A 24,428-nucleotide genomic window follows, 5' to 3' on the forward strand; every position below is an offset into this window, starting at 1 on the left:
CTCTCGTCTCAGTATTGGGAAGACCCCGTCCAGCAAACAATAATGTAGTTTGTCATGTAAAACATGAAACAATATCTATATTTACATTAAAAAGAATATGTTTTAAGTTCAATGTCAGCTCAAATTTCAGGTAATAGTTATTCTTTAACTCTTTTTGTATGTTAATGTTTAAATATTGGTCAAATTCAGAATTGAAATCTATTGAACCTGATAGGATACCATTTATAGAATGAATGAAATCAGAATAAATGCCTGTTTTATTGATACACCCAAACTATTCCATACTTTCTTGGTGTTAAGCAAAAAAAAAAAAAAAAAGTAAATTTATGTCTCGAATGTTAAACGTATTTCAATCCCTCATTAGGACACGTCAAATAGGGTTTTGTCTCTAAACTGGGGACATAATTTAATATGGCTCTTTATTAAAATGCAGTTTTATTGTTGATGCTATCAGATTCCCTACAGATGATTTTGTTTACTGTACATAAAAACTATTGAGCTCAGATTTAATTGGAGCAGTAAGGGTGTAGTAAGCACAGACTTGGCATTAGAAGTCGAGCTGATCAAACTCATGGGGAAAGTGTTGAGTCCTGTTTGTTATTTGCTGCAGTGTTCCCGCTGGAGGGGAAGAGCCTTGCTAAAGGGCACCTTGGTGAGAATAACAGCAGAGCAGAGTGTGCCGCTTTTATCACCTGGCAATTACCAGGAATTATGCAAGGAGATTCTCGGTATACAGGCTCTTGACTTCCTTTGAATTCAAATTAATCTGCGGGTACTTTTGGACGAAAACCCGTAAATATCAGATTCCTTTCTATTATTGATGAGATGAAAGTTGTTTACTGGTTGATCTCGGTCTCTGTCCTCTCTCTCTCTTTCTATTCCCGCCACTGTGTCTGGTTCTGCGGGTTTCTTCCTGTTAAAGAGGAGGTTTTTTCTTTCTTTCCCACCATCATCTCTGCTTTCTCACCTCCTTCATTGATTTAGTTCACTTGTGAAGATTTTTGTCAAAAGGATTTGATGGGAAAGTTTATCAAGAAAAACGTCCTACAGTAAACAAGGTCCACTAAAAAGGATGCTCACTCACTTCTCTGTTAGATTTTGTATTTGTGTTGTAGGTTATGCAGCTTTTTTAAAGTTTCACAGCTATGTTTTTGGTAATTTATTGTTTGGAAATCTTCCATTTGAGTTGCAGCTTCTGTATTAAGGTTATAGGTTTTCGCATTTGTATTTCAGGTCTTTACAGGATTTGAGGGCTTTTGCGTTTTTAGGTTGAGTTTGTGTTTTGGCTCGCACAGACTGAGTGGAGGGTTCTAAAAGTGCTCCAGCCATGCTTTGGGATTCTGGATTTGCATTTGGCATTTAAGTTGCATTTTTTGCCATTTCTCTGTCGCTTCTGCAGTCACTGTGGACACACCTCTGTGCTATTGTACCGTCACTGACTGGTCTAAGGTGTACGCTTCCCTTAGCCCAGCGTCTCCCTGGGACATAACCGAGATAAACCTGTTAAAAAATGACAAATAAACGAGTGGTTGTTGGCACAAGGGCATTTTTAAGGCATCAGGATTCCCAATACAGCCCTGGACCCAACAAGAATGTTGCTTTTGATGGATTGGGCATCAAGCAATCACAAACATGTTGGTACTCCGCATCTTGATCGGTTCTGTGAACTGATTTTTAATGACTCGTGATCTCTGGAAACTACACACCTACCTGTAAAGTTGGCTCATCATTTTGCATGGAATGTGATGAATGTGAATATATCGAGCAACATCCCTACCACACACTGTTTCACCACCGTGGGTCTGGTTTTCTAGTGGCGCCCTTTGTCTGCATCACTGAATGCAATTATTGTCCGATATCTCATTATTGGAAGAATAATTTAATCTTCCTGCTTGTCGGTACGGGGAGCATCTCCAGCTTTGATAGCTACACATAGACAGAGACTCATTTAAGTTACAGGCTTCTACCATTCAGCATCGAACATGCCTTTGCAATAGTGTCTCGGGGGGGGGGGGGGGGGGGGATGTGCGTGCACACAATACCTCCTCAACTAATCTGACAGCTGACCTTTCAGCGACTCCAGCAAATTCTCAGTCGCCTTGCAAGCAGCACTTTGTGTGACTACACACTGCAGGTGGCACCTGAGGTGTGTGTGTGGTGGTGGGGGGGGGGGGGGATTGTTGAGGATTGGCCGCCTAATGGAGTTTGTACCTGACAAATCCTATAAGAGCAGCAGCAGCTTTGACGGGGGAAAAACATGACAAAAAGAGCAAAGACGGGGGACAGAGACTCGGCGGAGTTCAGATGTGAGATCAGGTGAGGCGGCGAAACGCTTTTGAAGTGACACGGCAAATTCAATTAGATTGTCAGATGCTGGCAGAGATTCCAGCTGAAAACCGCAGACGTTTAATTAATCTGCGGTGAGCATCATGGAGAGCCCCACGGCAACGCGCTGATATGGAAGCTTTACAGTCTTTACAGAAAGTTGCTGTGGGTAGAATGAGAAAAGTGCCTATCTATGAGACGGCGGCAAACAACCCCCAGTTAATGCAAATAGGATAATCTGAGCACATAACGGAGTGAGTCTTCGGGGGTATCGGCGATCCTTAAAAACAATTACCCGGAACGGGGCCCTCGGGTGCGGACGTCATAATTGGAAAAGCGTGCCGAGTCTAACTTACAATACCCACGTGGAGATAAGAGTCTTATCTTCTGCTTTACGTCCTCATCATCTCGCCTATTAGAAGATCAGGCGCAAGTGGCTCCGAGCGGCAGCCGCTCAGATGTAACCAGCAGTGGGATAAGCCTCGCATCGGTCTGCGTTTAATACCAGCGTCTCCACGTTTCACGGCGCTAACGGGTTCTGCTTGCCAGACACCTACTCGTCATACCTTAATGTGAAGCGAGTTCCGTTTATACTGCAGCTTTAAGTTAAAAATCAAGCGGCCGATTGTTCTCATTGTGCAAAACCAAAATCATGTAAATTCATACACGGAGGAAGACTTTAGTCAAGGGTCAAAAAATCACAATCAAATCTCTTAAAGTCCACGTATGTCAATAAAAAAAAAACCCTACATACTTACCACCCAGGAAAACCTGAAGCCGGGTCGATGACGAAGCAGCTGCTGATCCTGAACATTATTGTTAAGCCAGTCAAAGCAGTGGTGTTCAGAGTCATTGAGAAATAAAAATTGGCTTTAAAGATGATAACAGTTGTGCTTTCTGCTTTTACTACTGATTTGAACTGAACTGACGATTGGCTGATGGGTCACATTTCAGTCATTTTATCAGCACAAGGTAACCACTGGGGCTTCACAGTGGCTTTGTGTCACTAGCATGCAAACAGCAAGTGTATCAAACCTGAGGCTCGTGGCCCAAAACAGGCCTCCGGGAGGCTCCAATCCGGCCAAACCATAAAGCAAATGGGAAAAATTTGCCGGCTGCCTGTCTCTTTGTTTTTGCCCTGTGATTGACTAGTGACCTTTGCTAAGTGGGCGAAGCCACAACTTTTGTTTGTGGGATCAAGATTTATGATTTCATCCATACCGGACCCATAACCGACGGCTATTGGAAGATAGACTAGGATTATAGATTGAGTAATTCCATTAACTCGTTTTGAACGAGCAATGAGTTGAGTCCGTGACCAAAACAGCCCCTGAAACCTTAATTGAATGGAAAGGGCAAAGAAGCTCAATACATGGATGGTGGCATTACTTTTGATTTCAGGAGACACACATACAGTATAAGTGGGCCACGGTTATATATGCATCTTTGACCAAATTGAACTACTGTAAACTAAAATGTAGATCAGACTTTAGTAAGATAATTCACAAAAATGAACAGTTTCACAGATTATAGTGGGTTATTGGTCATTTTAAGCACATCAGAACTTTAAATTACTGTATGATTGGTTTATTTAAAGTTTTAAATATGATAAATACATGCATGCTGATTGAAATCACAAGTAGTTATTTCAAATCAGATATCATAATTCTTAGTAATCCCGGTGGTTGAAGGGCTTGTGGACAATGTAGGACTTTTATAGTGACGATGAAATTTCGCGGGAAAGCACATTGGAAAAGTTGCTCGTCTCTGATGCCACTGATGCGACTTTGAACAATATCTGCGGGTCTTTACCACTAAGGCTTCATTTACACAACATTTCAAGCGAAAACGCTTCGTTCCTGCATTTCCGTTTCAGAAAAGTTTCACACTTATGCGCCCAATTCTTAAAAACGTCAGAAACCCGGAAAGCAATGAAGTTTACGGGTTGGGCCACTAGTGGATGCTGTTCTGTCTTTGTAATTAAACTACACACATGCATGCATATGAGAAGAATAAGCTATAAACATTAACAATGGGAGAACACAGACGACCAAGTTGGATATTATTAAGGTGTCAAAAGAAAACAACCAAGTCCCAGGAGAATAAGGACTGGGAGTCATGACACTCAGGAGGCCGCCATTATTCTTATTGTTTATTTACTGAGCACGTACAGAAGATCTATTTGCCAAACAGCCGTGGCGCGCATGTGCAGTAGCAGCATTTTCAGACAAGTTGGGTTTTCAAAAAAGTTCCACCTTGGGAGACGTTTCCAAAAACCGTTGTCGTGTAAACAAGACACCGAAAAAGCCATGAAAGGTTTCTCTGTTTTCACCGTAACCGGGGCCTCAGACAGGGAAGCCTTTATATGAGTCTGAAGCAAAAACAAGAGCAAGACCCCGCAAAAAAAAGAAAAAATAATCAACTTGTGTGACCAAATATTGAGAATAAGGACATTTGGTGCCATATCCGGGCTGAGTCACTACTCACTCATGATTCATTTCTGTGTTGAAGCCAAAAACACATCCAGGCACAGAAGGCGAGGAAAAGATGCGTTTGAGTCGGAGTTGGTTTATCTGCATGTAGTGTGAGCAGGACTGGTACAGTCACAGCTCGAGGAACAACTGACCTTTAAGAACAGCATCTTTTACCGACTTCAATTTGCACGAACTCTAAAGACAGATGGCTGTCTTAGAGGACAATATCCAGCGTGGGACAGGAATAATTAAGACGAGGAATAATTACGCAACGACTCTGCGAAGGAATTGAGATTTTCACACTGAATGATTAAGAGCGGCAGAAGAACAGACATTTGATGGTCCATATGCAGGGCTTTCTGTTAATCCTCCAGTAGGAGGGCAGAGCGCCAGCGGAGCTCGGCGCTGTAACTACAGCCCCGGGGTAGACGGAGGAGCGGGGCAGAGGTGCCGGGGGTGGGAGAAGAGAGCCGGGGAAAGACTGCGAGGAGCGAGAAGGACCAGCGAGTCTAATTCGCTGCACGCCAACACCATTTTTACTTCTGCCTTTCATCTCGGTCAGAGCACATGCTGAACAAAAGAGCGGCGGATTCTGATGAGCCTCCGCGGGAGGATTTAAAACCACTGCTTCAATTTAATTTTTTTTTATTTTTTTTTACATGATTCAAACTCAAAAGGCATTTTTAGGATTGAGGTGAACAGTTCGTTGAGAATAACTCCTGAAGCAGATAAAAATTCGCGTACAGAGGTGCGGCGAGGAAGACGAATTTAAAAACTTGATGTTACATAACCATGTCATTACTAAGCAAAGCTGTGGTGTTTTAACAAGTCAAGGCTGCAGTAAACAGCGAGAACGTCGGGTTGTGTCTCACTTCTCCGGCAGAAACTCGCTTCTCCGAGCCAATTACTCAAACCACGACTTTCGCAGTGGGAGCGCGTGGAGACCTCATTTCAACTTGAAGTTTAAGTACCGCCCGTTCGACGGGACGCAGCCGAACGAGCTGAAGTCAACCCGGCTCAGCTGCAGGAGGCAGACGCCCCCAAAAGTGTGATGAGCCGACGAGTAAGGTGAGTTTGTGGAGCGGCACTAACGGTTTTAAAAAAATGTTGCGCGGCGTGAAAGCGGCATTTATTTAATTAGGGAAATGTGAGCGGCGGCGGGGTTCACTGCAAACAATCGACAGTCGGTAGGACGGCGCGCAGAAGGGGGGGGGGGGGGGGGGGGGGGGGGGGGGGCGGTTCAAACGTGATTATTACTCGATACTTACTTTTAGACTTAAGGCACCAAATACACAGAGTGGAGTCTCAAACAGAAAACAGAAACCTTATGTTGCGTTTTGCGAGTCCGTTTCCAGGACAACGGTACTCTGAGCGACTGAAAACGCAACTTTCTGATAACTGGTCCAAGGTAGAACTTTCCGAAAGCTCTCCGACTCTGTCTCAGGCCCCGTCCACACGAGCCAAGACAATCTTTTTTCTTACCGGCGGTCAAAAAAAAGAATTCCGTCCACACGACACTATGAAGACGGCTCAACACGAGGCTTCAGGGAAATGCAGTACATATGCCAGGCCTTTAGGGGCGCTGTGACTCATCAAACACACCAAAAACGCAGAAGAAGAGACGGAGCACATAGAAATCTAGACGTAGACTCCTGCTCATAAACCCCATACAAGTCTGAGTATTATAGGTCTATGGCCCTGCTCCTCCTGCTGCTCATCATGACGGAGCACTAAATAATGCCCCACAGTTTGTTAAATTTGCTACTGTCCTAGATTTTGTATATAAAGATATGAGATTTGACCATCATGATATAAGACTGGATATCTCATCCAACATGTTGAAAATAGTCATACCATGTTAGATAATGCACATAACGAGATTTTGTCTTTTTATTCAAACATCATAACACTAAATATTGTCTCACACTTTGACTATTGTTATAAATCAGAGTTATATGTTATCATACGTTATAAATGTAATTTGTCAGTCTTTAGGATATGAGCTTCCTTATCTTTTAAATATCCCGACGTAAGATTAAAAGTCCTATATTTGACCTGTAGGACTGTCAGATTCTTCAGTCAAAAGTTTCGATTAACCAACATTTTGTTGACAAACTTGATCCTCTCTACTTTTCTCATGAGAGGAGTTTTTTTTTTTATGCATAGACATGCATAATTCCTCCTGAGTGAAACATAAACTGTTTCCGAAACCGAAAACAAGAAAGATCCGTGTCCAGTGGAGAGCGTCAGATCTTCTGCCTCTCCTCTCCCTGTGGTTCTTTTGCATAAAGCATCACAGACTCGCTGGGTTGGCAGACGCGTCTAGTTTACCGACGTCACCGGCGAAGCTATCAGAAAATGCGGATAAACTATTCTTTTCTTTTCTTTCCAAAGAATCATCTGTTTCTGAGTGTGGGGGGTAAAAATGGATTCGGTGGCTCCTGTAATGACGGCGGGACTGAGCGGCAATCACAGCCGAAATAGTTTCATCATCCCGGCTGGACGGCCTCGCAGATCTGGCGGACGTCTGGAGCTGCCAGAGAACCAACCGGAGAAGCTTTTCCTTCCCGCCCGAAAGAAAATGTGCACTTTGTCAGAGAAAGAACAAAAGCTGTGTCGACTGACATCTGTGGAATTACTTGGACTTATTCTGGAAAGCTGCTGAGAAATAAGTGAACTGCCATTTTATTCTACTTCCTGTCTCGTACAGCAAGAAGAAACAAACTGCGAGCAGATTGATCGACCCACCGGTGATTCTTCCTCGAGTCGGCAACAGTGGCTGACGTGCAACACACAGAAAAAAAAATTAAATAATAATTTCCTCGTAAGTCTGTGATTTTCTTGATGCTCCTGACAAACAACCCAATATTACAATTTTAATTTAACTTTACTCGAATTAATCCGGGTTGCTGCTGGATACAAAGTTTTCCTGAGATTCGTTTTTCTTTTTTTTTCGTGTTCGCAATGCCAGCAGGAGCGCGGTGACAAAGGGAAGCAGGGACGCGGCACCGGGACGAGCGGGAGAGAATGGTTATTCTAAGTTAGATACAGAAGAGAATTAATGACTTTCTCAGTGCAGCTCCCATTCATCAAGGTGTGCGGCATCACGCAGCCGGTAATAGACCCAGAGCGCCGTCCTGAATCACACCCTTTACAATGACATATGAACTCCTTTCAGAAAACTCACTGAGCAGGTTGCCTTTTCTGTAATTTCTGCTTCGTCGCCATAAACCTAGAGTTTTCTATGCGACGAGGCAGAAACTCAACAGCATTTTTTTTTTTTTTTAACTTAACTATAGAGACGGTGGTGGCAAATTACAGATGCTTGGTGCTGCAGGTTAGTAGGAGCAGCAAGTTGAGAGGAAGGCACTCTTTGAGATCTATTTAATCATACCGTAATTTCTGGAGTATTGAGCACACCTGAATATAAGCCGCACGCACAAAATGTAAAAAGAATAGCGACTCCGCATGGTTCCCAATAAAGTATGAAGAAACTTTCATACATGAACAATCAAAATTATTTACATTTCAATTGTGTGTTGCAAGAAAAAGCCGCTCCAACACCTGTTACAGTCTGAATTGGTTTTGAAGCAGAATTCAATCGATCCACAGCGTGATGTGTTTGAGGTTCTTTGTAACAGGCTGTCGGGGTGGTTTTGTTTCAAGTTTTCAGGCTTGTTCAAAGAAAAAAAAGAAAAAAAAAAAGAAACACACACACACAATGAAGTATTTAGCACAACGGGGGTGTGATGGGGAAATAAAATGGAAATGCTGAATGAGCGGAAGCAAATGTTTTGAGTCGCGGCCGTGCAGACTGGCAGCCGTGCACATTTGGTGAGAAAGATTCGAAAAGGAACGTTTGAACAGATTCGTGCCAACTCATTTCTCTGAAAAACAATAGCTTCAGTTTCACGCGGTGATGATTATCCCTGCTTTTGTCATGGAGATTTTTTTGGGGGGTTTATTTTAACACGGAGAAAGAGAAGGGAAATCGTCTTGGCTGGAGACGGGAGCTCAAACTGCGGCGTCGGTCATTTTTGACCTTTTTTACGAATAAAGTGATGTTTTTACAGGACCTGTGTGGAAGTATTTCTAATAAATGCAGCTTTTCCCCCCGACACATTTTGCGGGAAAAGGGTCCATTGGAAGAAAAAGCGTGGAGCAGAGCAAAAGAAAAAGCAAAATGCGACTCGATCAAAACGACCGAAACTCCAGATTTCTGTAAAAGGAGTGTTTTATGTAATGTACTGTTGGTGAATCCGCAAAACCAGAAGTGTTTCCTGTGTGTGGATAATGGCCATTCTAGATGCATGAAAGTTGTCAAAACGACTGTCAACTCCTCGGTTAGCTCCTCCCTCTTTGCGAAGGCAACGTCTGGAAGTACCTTAAACTTTCTACACAACATGGAATGGGACCGCGTTCTTGAGAAAAGTTGCGTTTTCCATGTTTACGCAGGGAGGAAAACCGCTTGAGTTTAAAAATTTTTTTTAAAATCGCTCACACTAAACTGTCCTCTAAAAACACTGAGATAGCAGCGATCTCCAAAATGGTTTGGTACCTTTGAGCGCGTGACAGGATGCAGGAGCTCTCATGACTACTTAGGAATGAATAAGGTTCCCCTTTAGGTTCAAACTTGACGGTTGAATAATTCATCCACACCCTGAGGATCACGGGTTGTACTTCATCAGCACAAACGCAAACCACAAAGTACCGGCAGGGAATGCGATTAGTCTTCGCCGGGGCCGAGTGCAACGCCGCTCCCTGGAGCACACCCTCGGTGGCCCTTTGTGGTCGATCCCATTTAAACAAATGTACCTCGGGTTTATTGCAGCGTCACCAAAAAAGCCCCCGCCGAGGAAGAGGAGAACATGCACCATTATGTGAAGGTTTTCCCAGAGTGCCGCGAAACGACGCCTCACCTGAAAGCAGCCTCGAGCCGCGCCTGCACAAACTCATGAATTCTGAGTGGCTGGCTCTACATGACCTCTCAAAATTGTCTCGTATGCACAAAAGAAACAACAACTTTTTCTTTAATCCTTCGAAGCAGAAACATTAAATATTAATATTGACGGACGGGAGGGGAAGGAAAGAACGTTGACTTTCAACCCGCAAAGTGAAGAAATGTGCAAGCAGGGCAGCTGCAGCTAACCGCAGCTAAAATCTTCCTCTTGAGTGACTTTTCATCAACGCTGTGTGTTTTTAATGGGCTGCGGAGTGTGAAAAAGATTTAAATAAAGCCCTATGTTCAAGCGAAAATGGAAAACTTAAGTGATATTTGTGAAAACTGTGCATCCTGATGTTGCTATATTAAATGAGCAATATATTGTGCATGTTACCATCACAACAATTTTTTTTAAATTATATAGTATATTGATATTGGGATAGGAAATTCCTATTTGTGCATGTTTATGTCACAATAACACTAAATTTGTGAAATATTGTGCATGTTCATATTGCAATAGTGACAATTTCATGATGTATCCCGCGTGTTGACGCAATAATGAGAAACGTAATGTGCATGCTGATATTATGGTGCGAACATTGTGCAACCTGAAATCATGCAAAAAAAAAATTGAAATTGCAATATATTGCAATTTTTGTAATAATGACAAAACCAGGATATATTGTGCAGGTCGATAATGATAAATTACAGAATTTTGTGCATCCTGATTTTACGATAATACATTTGCAATATATTGTGCATGTTAGTATTACAATAATAAATTTACAATATATTGTGTACGACACTATTGCGATGTCAAGATCATGACATTTTTTTCCAGGTTTATATTGATATATTTGAGGAAAGTGTGCATCCTGATATTGTGATAAATAAACTTGTGATACAAACAATAAATTCCCGACCTATTGTACAGTCTATTTTTTAATTTATTTAATTTTTTTAATATATGGCCAAATTCTCGCCTCTGTAAAGCCCCGACAGCAACATTAGGAAACAGCCATCAAACATTTTAAATTACCTGAGTTGACTAATATTTGTACATCACTTGAAGGACTGCTGCTTTTTACGAGGAATTCATGATGCAACTGAAGTAATTATAAGCATGATGTTTTCACCATATCAACAAAGATCTTGAAACAAATCAAAACTTTGTGGCATTGCATTACCCGGCTCAATAACTAAACCAAACATCGACGTTTCAAAGCGTACTGCAAACGATTTGTGAGAAAATTTCACTTCGAGTGAAGTTCTGTGGCGTAAGACAGAAAAACGAGATACTACAACAGACAGCAGCTGCCCTGGTCGGAGCAGAGAGAAGAAAGTTGAATTTATTAACCGCAGAAGTCATCAAAGGCTTGTCGAAGTGCCCGGAGGTCCGTCACGGTGACGTTAATGATCTAAAGGTCGAGTAATCTACAGGAGTAAGCCCCTCCTAGCATCTGGCTATTCATAGACTCGGTCTCGGCGGGATCCATGAGCAGAGAACCCTGCTGGGCTTCCTTCAATAACGTTCAATGAATAAGACGCTCCGTTGTGAGGTATTCCCAAGTGGCTGGTAGAGTAGAGTGTCGTCAGCGTCAGTGGAGTCCGATTCAAAAAGTCTGCAGTGCAGGAGAAGACGACTGAGCGGGGCGGGGGAAATTCGGAGAAAAATGAGCGTGGGCTTGTTGGCTCGGGTCGTTTGGATGCTCCGACATTCCTTCATGTGTAATGGTGTGGCAGACGGCGACGCCTCTTTGATGCCACGCAGCCAAAAGGAAGACGTGAGTTGTGCTGCGCAGCAAGTTTCCCATGTTGAAAATATACTGTTTGTATGATATACATGTTCAAAGTGAAGCATGGCCTCTCGAACCAATCAGAACCACTGAAGGTCAGACTTCACATGACTTGTGCGCTCTGTCCTGAAATTACATATTTTGGAGAAAAATAACATAAATAAATACGATATGATAACTAACTAAAAACCAAAGTTATATTGGACTATTTTGGTATATTTGATTCAAATCATTACAAAAGAGCTGAACGGTAATCAAATGTCAGCGGTTTTTTTTTTTTTTCAATATCAAGTTGATTGTTTACAGAAAAATTGTGCATTTATAGAATGATCTTGAAAATTATGTAGTTGGCATTGGGTGTTATTTGTTTTAGTAATAAACTACACAAACAGTACGCTTGAATATAAAAATATGCGAGAATAGATTACAATGCTGCCACCTGCTGAGTTATAGTTTTTTAAGTTGTTTTTTTTAAACAAGTTGGCTTGGTTCTATTGATTTCGTTTTAATTTACCAGCAACTATTGGATGTTTTTGAGATACTGAAAATTAAAAACTAACCTGGTTCAATTTGCACAAAAGATGTATATGGTTAGGTTCTTTTGGTTTTTTTTATTATATCGTGAGTTTCCTCTCTAAAGAAAGAAATCTATAATACACAGTATATTGCATAACTTGCACAGAGTGTATCAAAAGATCCATTTGCCTCTGTTCAGTCAAGTTTCTATCCATGCTCTTCACTTTGAACTTAATCCTCATGAAACACAGAAAGACATCTTTATTTTTGTCTTTTTCTTTTTACCGTTGGCATTTATGACACTGAACCATTTTGAAAACCATGACTGTTTCGACAGTTTTTACTGCAGATGGAGGGAATATTTAATACAAATCAAACCCAAACTCCGACCACATTTTATCTTTAAATGAGTTAGTTGAAAGTATTTTTTGTCTTTCCAGCTCCTCTGGAGATTGACATTCAACTTCAACCAGCTTTAATGAGCAGTTATATAAGAACTGGATGCATCACTTTCTTTCTCATCTCGTCTCAGTCAGAGACGGTTAAAAAAAAAAAACGAAACAAAAAACCCAGCACCGAGGAGATTTACCGAACCAGAGGAACCACAAATACTGTACGAACACAGCGAGTCACAACAACGTTTCCCCCCAAGTCTCAAAGTCCTCCAACAAAACACATTTTGCATTTCTTCTGTCTGACAACCCGAGTGGAAATAGAAAACGCTACAGCCCGTTTGCCTCGGTGGCGGCCATGTTGTAATAACATGCTCGTTCGAGCTGGAAACTTGCAACACTTCCATTTTGGCTGGGACATAAATACAGAGCGCGGATAATGGGTGCAGGGGAGAGCGGGGACGGGAACACCTGAATGAACGCCTGTCACCTCGACAGACAGGAAATTAAAAGTGAGGGGACACGATAACACAACGGGTCCAACCCGCAATGACAGGGTGAGGTGAGATGGAATAAATTCAGCACAGAAAGACACTTAATGAAAGTTTGAGAACTGTGCTGAAAGGTTAGCTCCACTAAAAATGTGCGGACGTGACGTGACTCCCAAAGTAAAAAAAAAAACAACGACGTCTTAATTAATTAAGTTTGGCTTGAGGTACCAACTTTCTACTTCGTCCAGATATTAATTAAAACACCGTCTATTGGCCTCATTGTTTCTGATGCAGAGTCATGCACCGAAGTTAGAGCTTTAATTAACTTTTAATGCCTCAAAATGGAGAGAAAGTTACAACAATTTAAATGTTTGGTGGATCCAATGTATTCTTTACATGATTGCTTTGCAGCAAATCTATTTCAGTGGAACAGTTTTTAAAAGCTAGTATTTAGAGTAAGAGTTCTGAAACGTAATCCCGTCATGTGCTACTTTGAATGACAACGATGCAGTTTTCCTGTAAGGCCACTAGTAGGTGCTGTTTTTATTGAACAAAATCAACTGACAACCAACACCTAAAATGCAATGCAAATTTTGTGTTTTCACTTGAAAAAACATAATTAAAATAAAATTATTTAGTCTTTGGTTTCACGTCAATGCTAAAGACGTAGCCGCAAGCATGGCGGCCCGAGATCCGCAAATCTGTTTAATGATTAATCTCACAAAAATGTCACCACGAGCATCAAATACAGAAATGCAATTAAAATGGGATGATTAAGTAATGACTTAAAAAGCTCCTAATTAATTGAATGAGAGCCCCGCTACTATTTAGAATGTGTAGGAAAAAAAAGAAAAACGCGTACCTCGACAATAACTATGATTCCAAGAAATTGATAGCATATGAATGAAACATTGGTCCAGGACTTCACTCTCCAATCATCTGGCGTGAAAATCCATTTGTGTCTGAGCTCATTGTCGTCAGATTAAACAAAGACGGGAGCAGCATGAGGTAAAGCACGAGAAAAGACAGGAAGAAAAGAGAAAAGAGAAAAAAGAAAAAAGAAAAAAGCACATCTTCTACAGATGTGAAGAGCATGATGATCAATTCACTGCGTTAATCATAATCTCTTAAGAACAAAATCATGTTAATTGACTCGGAGAGATTCTCTTGGTGTGCGACCAGAAGAGGGAAAACTAGAGAAACGTGAAGCACGCCAGCCGCAGCACTGAAGGAAGAAACGGTGGCGTGATAAGACGGAGCCGGGAGGGAACCTCAATGTGCCTCATCTTAATGCCTCATTAATCAACGGGCGCTCACTTTTAGAGAAACAAAATATGACGAAACTGATGAGCCACGTTGCTCTAACATGATGTCCTGGTGCAACATTTCCTTTTCTCCCTGCGCCGAATACTTGAACGTGCAGCTCGTTATAGAAATGTCATTGTTGCGTCTGAAGAAAAAAAAAAAGAAGAAGCAGTTTTTGGGTTGTTTTAGAACTGCAAATATCTGGGAAGGACTTTACTGCATGTTCAGTTTTCTGAAAGCTCATTAGCTGTCTGAAGATGAGAAATCCTTCCAACAGTATCCTGCATTCATTTTGTCTGTATTTGTGACTCTTGGAAGCTTACGGATAGGAAACCAATGCCGCAATACCATCGGTGGCCACTGGGGCAGTGTTGAGATCAGAGACACAAATGGTGATAGACTGTGGTCCTGTCCAAGGCCGCGCTTAAATGGAAATTCTAATGAAAACACATTGGTTTTTTTTGCATTTTCACTCCAGTGAAGTTTCACATTTACACGGCCACGTTTTGAACATAATGACGTCCATTTCTGTGAAAATTGCAAAAAAAACGATGTAGCGAACATGCCAGGCCACGAGTTGGCGCCGTTGGTTTTTGTAATGAAACCGCACAAAGGGGAGCGAGAAGACGAAGATGGGTTGTTATTGTGGATGACTGTCAACTATAAAACTACAGAGTATAAAAGGACTGGGAGTCATGAGCCGCCGTCATATTACGGGGGAACGGGCAGAAGAACGACTCAGTACGGCCGTGATGCGCAAGCGAGGGAAGCAGTGTTTTTGGCGTCTACACGACGACGACTTCGAGAGTTTTCAAAAAGTTGTGTTTCCCCCGCGTTTCCACAGACCATTGGTCTGTTGTCGTGTAAACAGAGACTCTAAACAGAAGAAAACGGGGCTTCAGTGTCGACATTCGCGGACTCGTGGTTCCTGTTGTAGAAGGACCTGGATGTGAGGATATATGCTTAGAAGCAATCCATTTTAAATTGGAAGACGCCAAGTCAATGGAATACTCTCTGTTCGGCTCGCTGGAATTCTCGACTCTCATTTCCTCAAGCAATAAGTCCTCGGTGAAAACGCAGAGAAATTCAATATGGAGACGTGGCGTTAAGGCAGTCGGGGTTAAGTTGGTTCAAGGCTGATTTCGATTGAGCAAGGTGAGTAAACGCTTACTTTCCCCGCGCACTTAATTAAAGGAGCCGGTAACAGAGGCGTTTAAGGCTGAGAGCATATTAGTGACGAGGTGGCGTGGAATAAAACACGTGCCAAACGCACTCGTTCTTTTAAGTCACAGGAATCAGATTTGGAGGTCTTTCTGGAACATTCCCTTGATGGTGAACGATAAGATTATGATCGGTTCCAAAGTAAAGGGTCTTTTTTTATGACTGAATTTCAGATTACAAAGAAATTCTCTTCTTCTGCTGTTCATTCCTTTTGATACGTCAACACCTTTAAGCATTTCCAGCACATATTAAAACATGTCACAGGGCAAATATACTTTCTTCAGAATGGTTTTGCAGCATGTTTGTCTGTGCGTTACTTGGGGGCGGGGGGGGGGGGGACGTCTCCGCTCCCCTCCTCAGTAGCAGATGACGCCACTGAAACCACGTTCAGCAGGTGATTGGTCGATTGGGAAAGCTCTGACGTCAGGCCCCTACTTACGCGACAACGTTTCCGAGTGAAAACGGAAAACTTCTGCTCCGTTTTCGACGTCTGTTTACACATCGACGGTGCTCGGCTCCTCAAGCGGCCCACCCACGATGGAACGTTCGGAAAGCGATACGACTCTGTCTCCATGGAAACTGGGGAAATTGAAAATCTTTCTGAAACGCCGCTACCGCGCTTGCATACCATGGCCGTAGTAAATCGTCCTTCAGCATCATGCGGAACAAAGACAGGAATGCTGCATTTACAACATTGATTGCAAATATATACAGTAAAACCTGTGATGTAGGGACGCCCTACAATCCAAGGGCAAGTGTCCACCGAAGACGGTGTCTCTCTTCGGAGGGTCACGAGGACAAATTGTAGGACCAGTTGATTGTGAACAAACCAAACACCAAATATGTTATGGTGATTTAAAAGCACATAACTGAACCAATACAAAGATGTATACAATATATATAAATATATACACGTGTATATAAGAAGTATGCAAAAAAAATTCTTAAATAAAATTGAATTTACTTCAGGGACCACATACAGTCCAGTTTCATCTTGAGTGGGCCAGACTGGTAAAATATTGTTATAATAATCTTTAAATTTACACTAGAAGGTTTTTCTTTGTTGTGGTCACAGTGTACGTAATGAAATCATCTATATTTTTACAAGATCAAACAGTTAGTACTGAAAATTATTACAATCTCAACATAAAGTCAATTTTAATGTCGCATTCTGGAGCAAAATACAATGAAATGTAAAAAAAAACAACCATTTGTATAAATCCTATATAAGTACCTTGCTTAGGGGTTTGTTGGACCACATTGGAGCCTCTGGCGGGCCGGTTTTGGCCCACGGGCCTTATGTTCTCTGCTGTAAAGGGAAAGTGAAACTAAGGGAGTGGAGCTTCACTGAGTAGCACTGTGCTGCGGGGAGGTGGCAATTGTTCATATCTCAAAACTAATCAGACACCACAACGTCTGAATTTCCTAATAATCGGGTACAACCCAAGTATTTTGGCCGTTTATTGTCGCTCAGCTTGAAATTTACTACTTAAACCTGTCCGTTGTCCGGGTCAGGCAGGTCGTCCGCTCATTAAGGTGTGATAACAGTTAAGTATGTGTCCGTGCACGGTGACGTGTCCGCCCAGTGTATTTTTAACCAAAAAGTATAATATCACAGAAAAGGATATGGACTCTGCACACAAAAAATGGTACACAGAGGAACCAAAGTAAAAAAAGAAAAAAAAACAACACACCAACCTTTTCATTTATAGATTTGATATGCAACTATATAGTTTGCATATTTATGTAAATAATCTACACAAACTGAGAAAAATCCCTAATTTCAGAGGAAGTTTTGCATGTATTATGTATAAAATGACTAAATCATTCATAGAATTATGAGAAAAGATATTTGGCCGGATCACTAGCCGGAGGGGCCAGTAAAACTTTGATCTCTTTGTCAGTGAGGGAAATAATGTGACGGTGGACACTTCACGAGCTGGCTGGTGCATGTATGTAGCATATTAATTGATTTCACATTTAAAAGGGCCATTTTCCCCAATTCTGCTTCATAATGATGACGACAGTGTTTTATCTTGTCCTGCAGTCGTACCGTCATGATTCATTGCTTCCCAATATTCAATACGTCTGTATTCACGTCGATTTCATTAATTTACCTCAAACAGCCTCTTTTCTCTCGGTACGCACTGTACTTCTTCGTCTCTTCAAAAGCAGACGGCTTCAAACTGGCACTCTGGGTGCAAAACCTCCCGGCTCAGTGGGAAACATCTCAACCAAGAGTGGAGACAAAACAGGAAGTTGTTCTTTGCCTGCTGCGTGGTCGACTAAAATTAGAGTTTTGGTGTTGGGGGTGGAGACGGGCGGCGAGAGGAGCAGCAGCGTTGTTTTCCCCCCTTCAGGCGGAAGTAAGAATGAAAGGCAGGAGCACATACTGAATGACGCGGAGAAGGAATCATTTCCGAGGTATCTTAGCAACAGATGTATGCCTACTTTGTACCAAATTATATATATATATATATATATATACTTATATACATATGCGCCTATAGGTATATAAGTGTTGGAGCCAGGCGGTGACGGATGCTGACAGAATTGAAACTACTAGGCCGTCTGCTGGAGTCTCGCCGTACGACTTCCGCGAGAATTGTTAACCCGTCTCTGATGAAACGACGGGGCAGCAGCACAGCCCGACTCTTTTCTCTTTCAGGCAGGACAATTAAGTTAACGCAGACTGAGGCGAACGTCAGAGTTCATACCTGCAGAATAAGCCTGAGCGGCCTCGGTTAAGTCCATCAAACCCATTTGGACGCGACCTTCTCTTAGTAGTCACTCAGATATTCCTCAAGCTTCTTATTGTTCATATCGGGGGTGGGCGTGAACAGGCATGTTGGGAAGGGGAGCGCTGTCTGTAGGAATGTGTATGAATGCAAACTTGAAATTTTGTGTTTATACGAGTGTGTGTGTGTGTGTATAAGGATATTGGTTATGTATGTGATTGCACAAAGTGTTTGAATGTCACATGCCTGGAATGAATGAATGAATGAATAAATAAAAATAATTATCATGGTTCACGTTTAGTTTCTTGTGTTATTTTGAGATTCTGACTCATGTCTCTCGTTTCAGGCTTCTTGGTTTCCCCTCCTTGTGTCTGAGTGCTTATTCTGATGACTTATTCTTTCTTTGGCTGTGCTGTGTTAAGACAAATGGATGCCAAAAAGATGCACGATGCACCAGTGAGACACAAAAAGGTCTAATTTTCAATCTGTTGCTGAATTTCAAAAATGACAAAACAGAAACGCATCTGAAAGTCCAAGCCGGTCGGGCAAGGTTAATGCAAATTGCTCCACAAATTACTTATGAGGTTCTGTTCTGAGGTTAGTTTTCTTTGGACAACTGCTCAAAAACTTTCCACATCATCAGTGAGAAACAGAGTGAGACTTTTTCTTTGGAGTTTATCTGTGGGAACGGCAACAGACCGCATTCGAGTCCTTTTCAGGGTGAAAGCGACGCCTCCTTCCCGGGTGCCGCCTGTTCAATCACATGCTGCTGCTGCTCTGCATCGCCGCACAGACCCGGGCCGACGTCCAGAGGTTCTCGACAGCCAGTAAACAACACCGCGGACGGTGTATTTCGGGGTTCACTCATTAGCGAGCAGCTCAAGGTGTTGGAGCGGGTGACGGATGGACTGACATGACTGAACAGCCACGGATACAGGAACCGTACAGAGACGAGAGGGAAAGACCTTCAATTCTAAGCTCCGACTCTCCCGGCAGTGAGGCTGAACCATGACTTAGAGAAAGGAAACCTCGGAGTAGAGGAAGAGGTGCAGTGGACTTATATTAGTTCTATTCTGAAAGGCCTAGATGAGAGTATGTGGTCTGCTGAAGAGTGATGGCTTGGATCATCTGGTCGAACTCTGGGGTATTAGATATATAGTTTTTTTTATGGCGCACATTTAGGCCTGACAAAACGACCATACAACCCACTGCAACAATGGTTCGCCATAGATACTAATGGTACTGCTACTTCTTGGGTGAATCGAACATGAAACATGATCCTGGTCTGAATGACCGACGATGGATGAAGAGATTTTACTCAACATTCAAACTGGGAGGACGAGTGCAAACGTTATATTTTACAGAACACTTTCTAAAATGATACATAACCCATAAGCGAGGTTATCCTCATCTGACTGCTTTTAACTTAATATTGATGAGGGAGTGAATCAGTAAAGAAGAAAAAATTGACAGATTGTGACAAGTGTTGAAGGTTTGTGAAAAGTTCCACTGGTAAATCCCCAGTTTCATATTGTTCAGATGGATTTGTCCCAGTTGGTAGTTGGAACGCTCCCATATCCCAGTTACTAATAAATACGAATAATGGCACCTCCTCCTCACTTCTGCTTGGTTCTTGGTTAATCTAAATTATCGTTGTTCCTCCAATGCTTACTCTTCATTTTTCTCTATACTCATCTAAAGAAAAGATATATCAACACACATTTTCTGGTCATTTCTACTTCGGCTTTATCGACTCTTAAGTCATTTCTTTTCTGAGTTTCTGAAAAGTAGGTAAACAACGGTTTCCACTGAGTCTACAACGCGGATTTTGTGATTACAAACGGGGAAAAAGTTCTCAAAAGAAGGACAGAGAGAATCCATGATCCGCGAAAAGTCTCGGCTTGCATTTTGTTTCCACGCAGCATTAAGTGATGAGAAATCTGCATCCAGAATCTGGGTTGTTTGTGCTACTTCATGAAAATTCAGTTGGGGTTTTTGTATTTCAACACCAGCAACTCGAGACCAACTCGTACTTTTAAAATGCATAAAACTGAAGAGAGAGAGAAAAAAAACAACAACACGAAAACAGCCAACAGCGATTGAGATTTCTCCCTTTCAAAGACAAAAGCAGTAAATATCACATAAAGGAGAAGAGGAAATTAACCGTGTGAAGTGAACACCTCACCAACTCACCCAAACGAGAAGTCAAAGAGTCCTCGTGTCACTTCCAATAAAGTTTTGACACTTTCCTCATCCAAGTGGTGCGGATGGTATTCTACCAATCGGCCAATTACTGTGAAGGTTTCTATCAACAAGAAGCTCTAAAATGGTGAAATACAACTTGTTCAAATCTCTGCCAGAAATCTTTTCTTCCATCCAATATCGCTCTTATATATATATATATATATATATATATATATATTTGCTGGGCTAAAATCCGCCTTCCTACTTTCAAGGCCACATATAGAAATGATCATACTTCTGCTCGGAGTTCTGCCTGATGTTGGTCTAAAATTGACCTTAACGTGAAACACGACTGCTTTCAGACAAGTTATTCAGCGAGGTCATTGAGCAGGAAGGCTTTTCTTTGAAGTTGCAGTATTTAAAATGGAGGTAAAGCTACTTTGTGCATCAGGTGGCAATAGTGCCGCGGTGTCGTACCTGGAAATTACCAAAGGCTGCGATCTCTACCAGGCTTACGATTAGATCTGATATTTCTCTGTTTGGAAAGACGTTCGTACTAAATAATAGATGTATTTTGCCTCTTTTGTGTATATGCATGGTTTGGATTTAGTAATTTTGTGTCAAACAGATTTTAGCTCAGTTCAACTATATATTCCAATGTCATTTGACACCATCTTCCACTTCATCCTCCTCCACAGATTTAGCATCCATTGGACGATACAACACACCTCAGTTCATTCCGTTAAAATCTTTTACATCCCTTTTCCTCCGGTGTCCCCCAGGGCGCTATCCTAGGCTCCATCGTCTTCATTATCTACCTCCCCCCCTTGGCTATGTTTTCTGTAGATACAATATATAATTATATTGCTGTGCATAGGACACTCGGCTTTACTGTTCCATTTAACATTCTGAACATTCCACCCTTGGACATCTTTAAAACCTGCGTTAATAAATATATTTTTAAGCATATTTATGCCGATTGATATTGGTCTACTACAAATTTGTCTTTTTTTAAAATGTTGTTACTATGTTTTGTCTTCATTATATATAAGCCATGTATCAAATAACTATTTTTAAGGAACTGCAAACGAAGTACGAGGATCCAGGTATAGCAGCAGCTGCGAAGGTAAGGAGGCTAGTGTCAAATAACAGATAATTGCTGCAATTGAGGCATGAAGGTTGGCCCAAGTAAGGAGGAAAACGTGGGCTTGAACAGTTTCAGGGATAATTTCACTTGTTCTGATTATGATCCTGTTTGTATGTAACAAGTGAATCAGTGTGAATTCTTTTTGACTTGATCTACATAAGGTGCTAAACAAATAAGGTGGTGTGTTTCTCTGCGTTTCATGCAAATGCTCCCACAAACATCTGTACTAACGTCCTTCCCTGCAGGCTGTCCAGTGTCTCACAATGTTTGACATGAAGAGGTTTCTGGCGCCTTTATCACCGTCACATCTACCAAAGAACGACTCCTCGGGAGCCGCAGATCCCCCGTAAACCCCGGCCAACGTGTTATGTCACGTAATTAATTCATAATCCACACTCGGAGTGTACCAGGAATTATTTGTGGTGCGAGGGAGCGAATCCTGGCGGTCTGACAGATCGGCTTGTTCTTTCACCAATAAGAGACTCTCATATGTTCAGAAAGTCTCCGAATGCCTGCTGCCTGTTTGGAATTAGTCTCCATGGCGACCGACCAGACAGTCTGGCTTTGCCGTAGCCTCGCTGACAAAGTGATGTGTTATGATAATAGTCACCGGAGGAGCAGGACCTGCAAATGCATTGAACGTTTGCCTGAATCCTCAGCGGGCTTCCGAGTCGAAGGGAATTTGAGTTTACTCAGAGACGTTTGTGCAAGACGAGGCGGATCAGAAGTGAATGTCAACACTTGTCACACAGTAATACTTGCTTGTAAACATTTCAGACGAAGAGTGTTTGGATATATCTGATAAATCACATGGTTTAGGTGAAACAGGAGGTGGTCATCCTCACCTGGTGGCGCTCTGGGCCATGCTGGACTGGCTGGATGTCGGGTGAGGCCTCTCCTCTGGGGCCACCGCCTGACGACCGAGCTTTCCTGGCCTTTTGCTTCCTCGCTGCTGCTCCTCCTCTTCCTCCATCTTTTCCTTCCCTCGACCTTCGCTCTCGTTGTCGCTCTCCTCGCCCAAGATGTCGTCCACCTATTCAAACAGGCAGAGCTTTAACTTTGCAGGTACTGAGTCTTGAAGGGACGCTAGCAGATGATGACATGTGACTCTAAGCATCATCATGAAGGAGCCACATGCATTAGGATGCACTTCAAGTCGACATCGTGCATCGAATTACATCTGGAAAGTGGTTTTATTCCTATAAATAACTGGATCGTTCATTGTACTGTAATCTTGCGAGGTAAAAATGCTCAAAAGAGACACAGTTAGATGTAACTCGTCAAAAGATTATTTTTCTTCCTTCTTTTTCGTCTGTCAGTCAAATCCAGTGGTAAGGGAGGTTTTTCTGTGGTACTGCAGCAGCATTCTGTGGTCATAGAGTGACATCTAATGGTCAAAGATAGTATTAACAGATTTTTTTTTTAAAGATACAAGTATAAGAAGCATGACCAGTCTGACGACTAAAACAAGTGGGACTTGAGCCTAATTCATACTTGCAGCGAACCACCTTCGGCTTTCATTTTGTCCATTGCTTCTATGCAGCAACGTTCTGGGCAACTGTCTTGGTGCACTCCTTCTTTCCTTTTTTAGCAATTCCAATGTTCTTCATTTAAATCAATCGGCGAAGATTGAATTATTCACGCCTCAAATGGTCTGATTTCCTGACTTTGAGTTCAGAGTACCGAGGTCTCTGTTAAAGTCCAGAACCAACAATCAAACCCTTTGCGGTGAGGAAGACGGTAAAGATCCTCCAACTCAACTGGATTCCAGGGATTTAAAAGGTTCTACGTTCCCCTGGGTTGGTAACATAAATTCCAATCCCGACCATTCACTAATCCACACAAAAATGGCGTTCCCGTCTGTTAACACCCAATAGCCAACAGTGACCTTTCCCTTTGAACTTTGACCATCAAGATCAATCCAGCTCTCTTTAATGAAGCGAACCCAAGCTGAGGATTTAAAGGCTTTCCTGAGATACTGAGAAAATCTAAACCGCCGGCTGGAAGGAACCGCAAAGGTTGCATCAGAGGCTGTTGTAGTAGAAAACACGATGATTAACAGGGCTTGTTTTCCTTATCAACCCCGAGCAGACGGAACCAAAATGTGAAACGAGACAAAAAAAAAAAAAGAAGCATCAAATCAGATTTTTGTTAAGAGGAAACGGAGCTCGGCCAAACACAACAAAGACGACCGTTCCAGTGAGAATCTGCTGCCAGACACTGGAGGCAAAACAGTCGGCTCGTCCATCCACAGTCTTTTAGCAACACACAATTGATAATGCTAATGTCCACTGAGCATTTAGGAAAGGTGAGACAATCGACAGCTTTGGGATCAATGGAAATGCATATAGCCAGAAGGAACGTGCAGCCTTCTGTGCGTCGACTCATTAGAAGCAGCTCGAGGAAAAACTGGGATTAATGCAGGGGGACGGACTCTTGGGGCAGGAGACGGGATCATTACTGGCATCAGGCCAGGCTCATTCGAGATTATTTGGACGAACCACTGAACGTCTCAGAGCAGAAGGTGAGACGGCGCAAGGTCGGGAAAACGCCTTACATGTTAGGTCCGGTAGCCTCGTATCTGGAATGAAATCGGATGATTAATCAAGCAGGGTGCGAATAAGTAACAGTGAGCTGGATCTTTTGTTTGTTGTCTTTCAGATGAAATGTTCCGAATGCCCTGGCATTTCGCAAACACCAACCGTTTGTGAGGCCTTGCTTCTCTGGCAGCTGCCGCGGCTTTAGTTCCGATTAGCAATTAAAATATGAACAGAGTTGAACAAAGAGGAATGAAACTGGAAATTGGAAGAGCGCTCAACAGATACTTCTAAAAACCTGGCTTGAAATGGATTTTTTAAATTTTTTTGGGTCACTAAATTAAATACAAATTAGCAGTT

At 42.2% G+C, this 24,428-nt stretch overlaps 1 protein-coding gene across 3 annotated transcripts in view; it reads right to left on the reverse strand.

The window, feature by feature from the left end:
- ctdp1 (CTD (carboxy-terminal domain, RNA polymerase II, polypeptide A) phosphatase, subunit 1) overlaps positions 1-24,428 on the reverse strand; it is a 79,865-nt gene that overhangs the window by 16,368 nt on the left and 39,069 nt on the right. For all 3 annotated transcript variants that reach the window (XM_080485209.1, XM_080485207.1, XM_080485208.1), the window contains exon 12: positions 22,377-22,564. In XM_080485209.1, the coding sequence (XP_080341335.1) occupies positions 22,377-22,564 (188 nt within the window). The remainder of the gene's footprint in view (positions 1-22,376; positions 22,565-24,428) is intronic.

Source organism: Lipophrys pholis, assembly GCF_963383615.2.
Source record: "Lipophrys pholis genome assembly, chromosome: 17".
In the NCBI taxonomy this organism is placed as follows: domain Eukaryota; kingdom Metazoa; phylum Chordata; class Actinopteri; order Blenniiformes; family Blenniidae; genus Lipophrys; species Lipophrys pholis.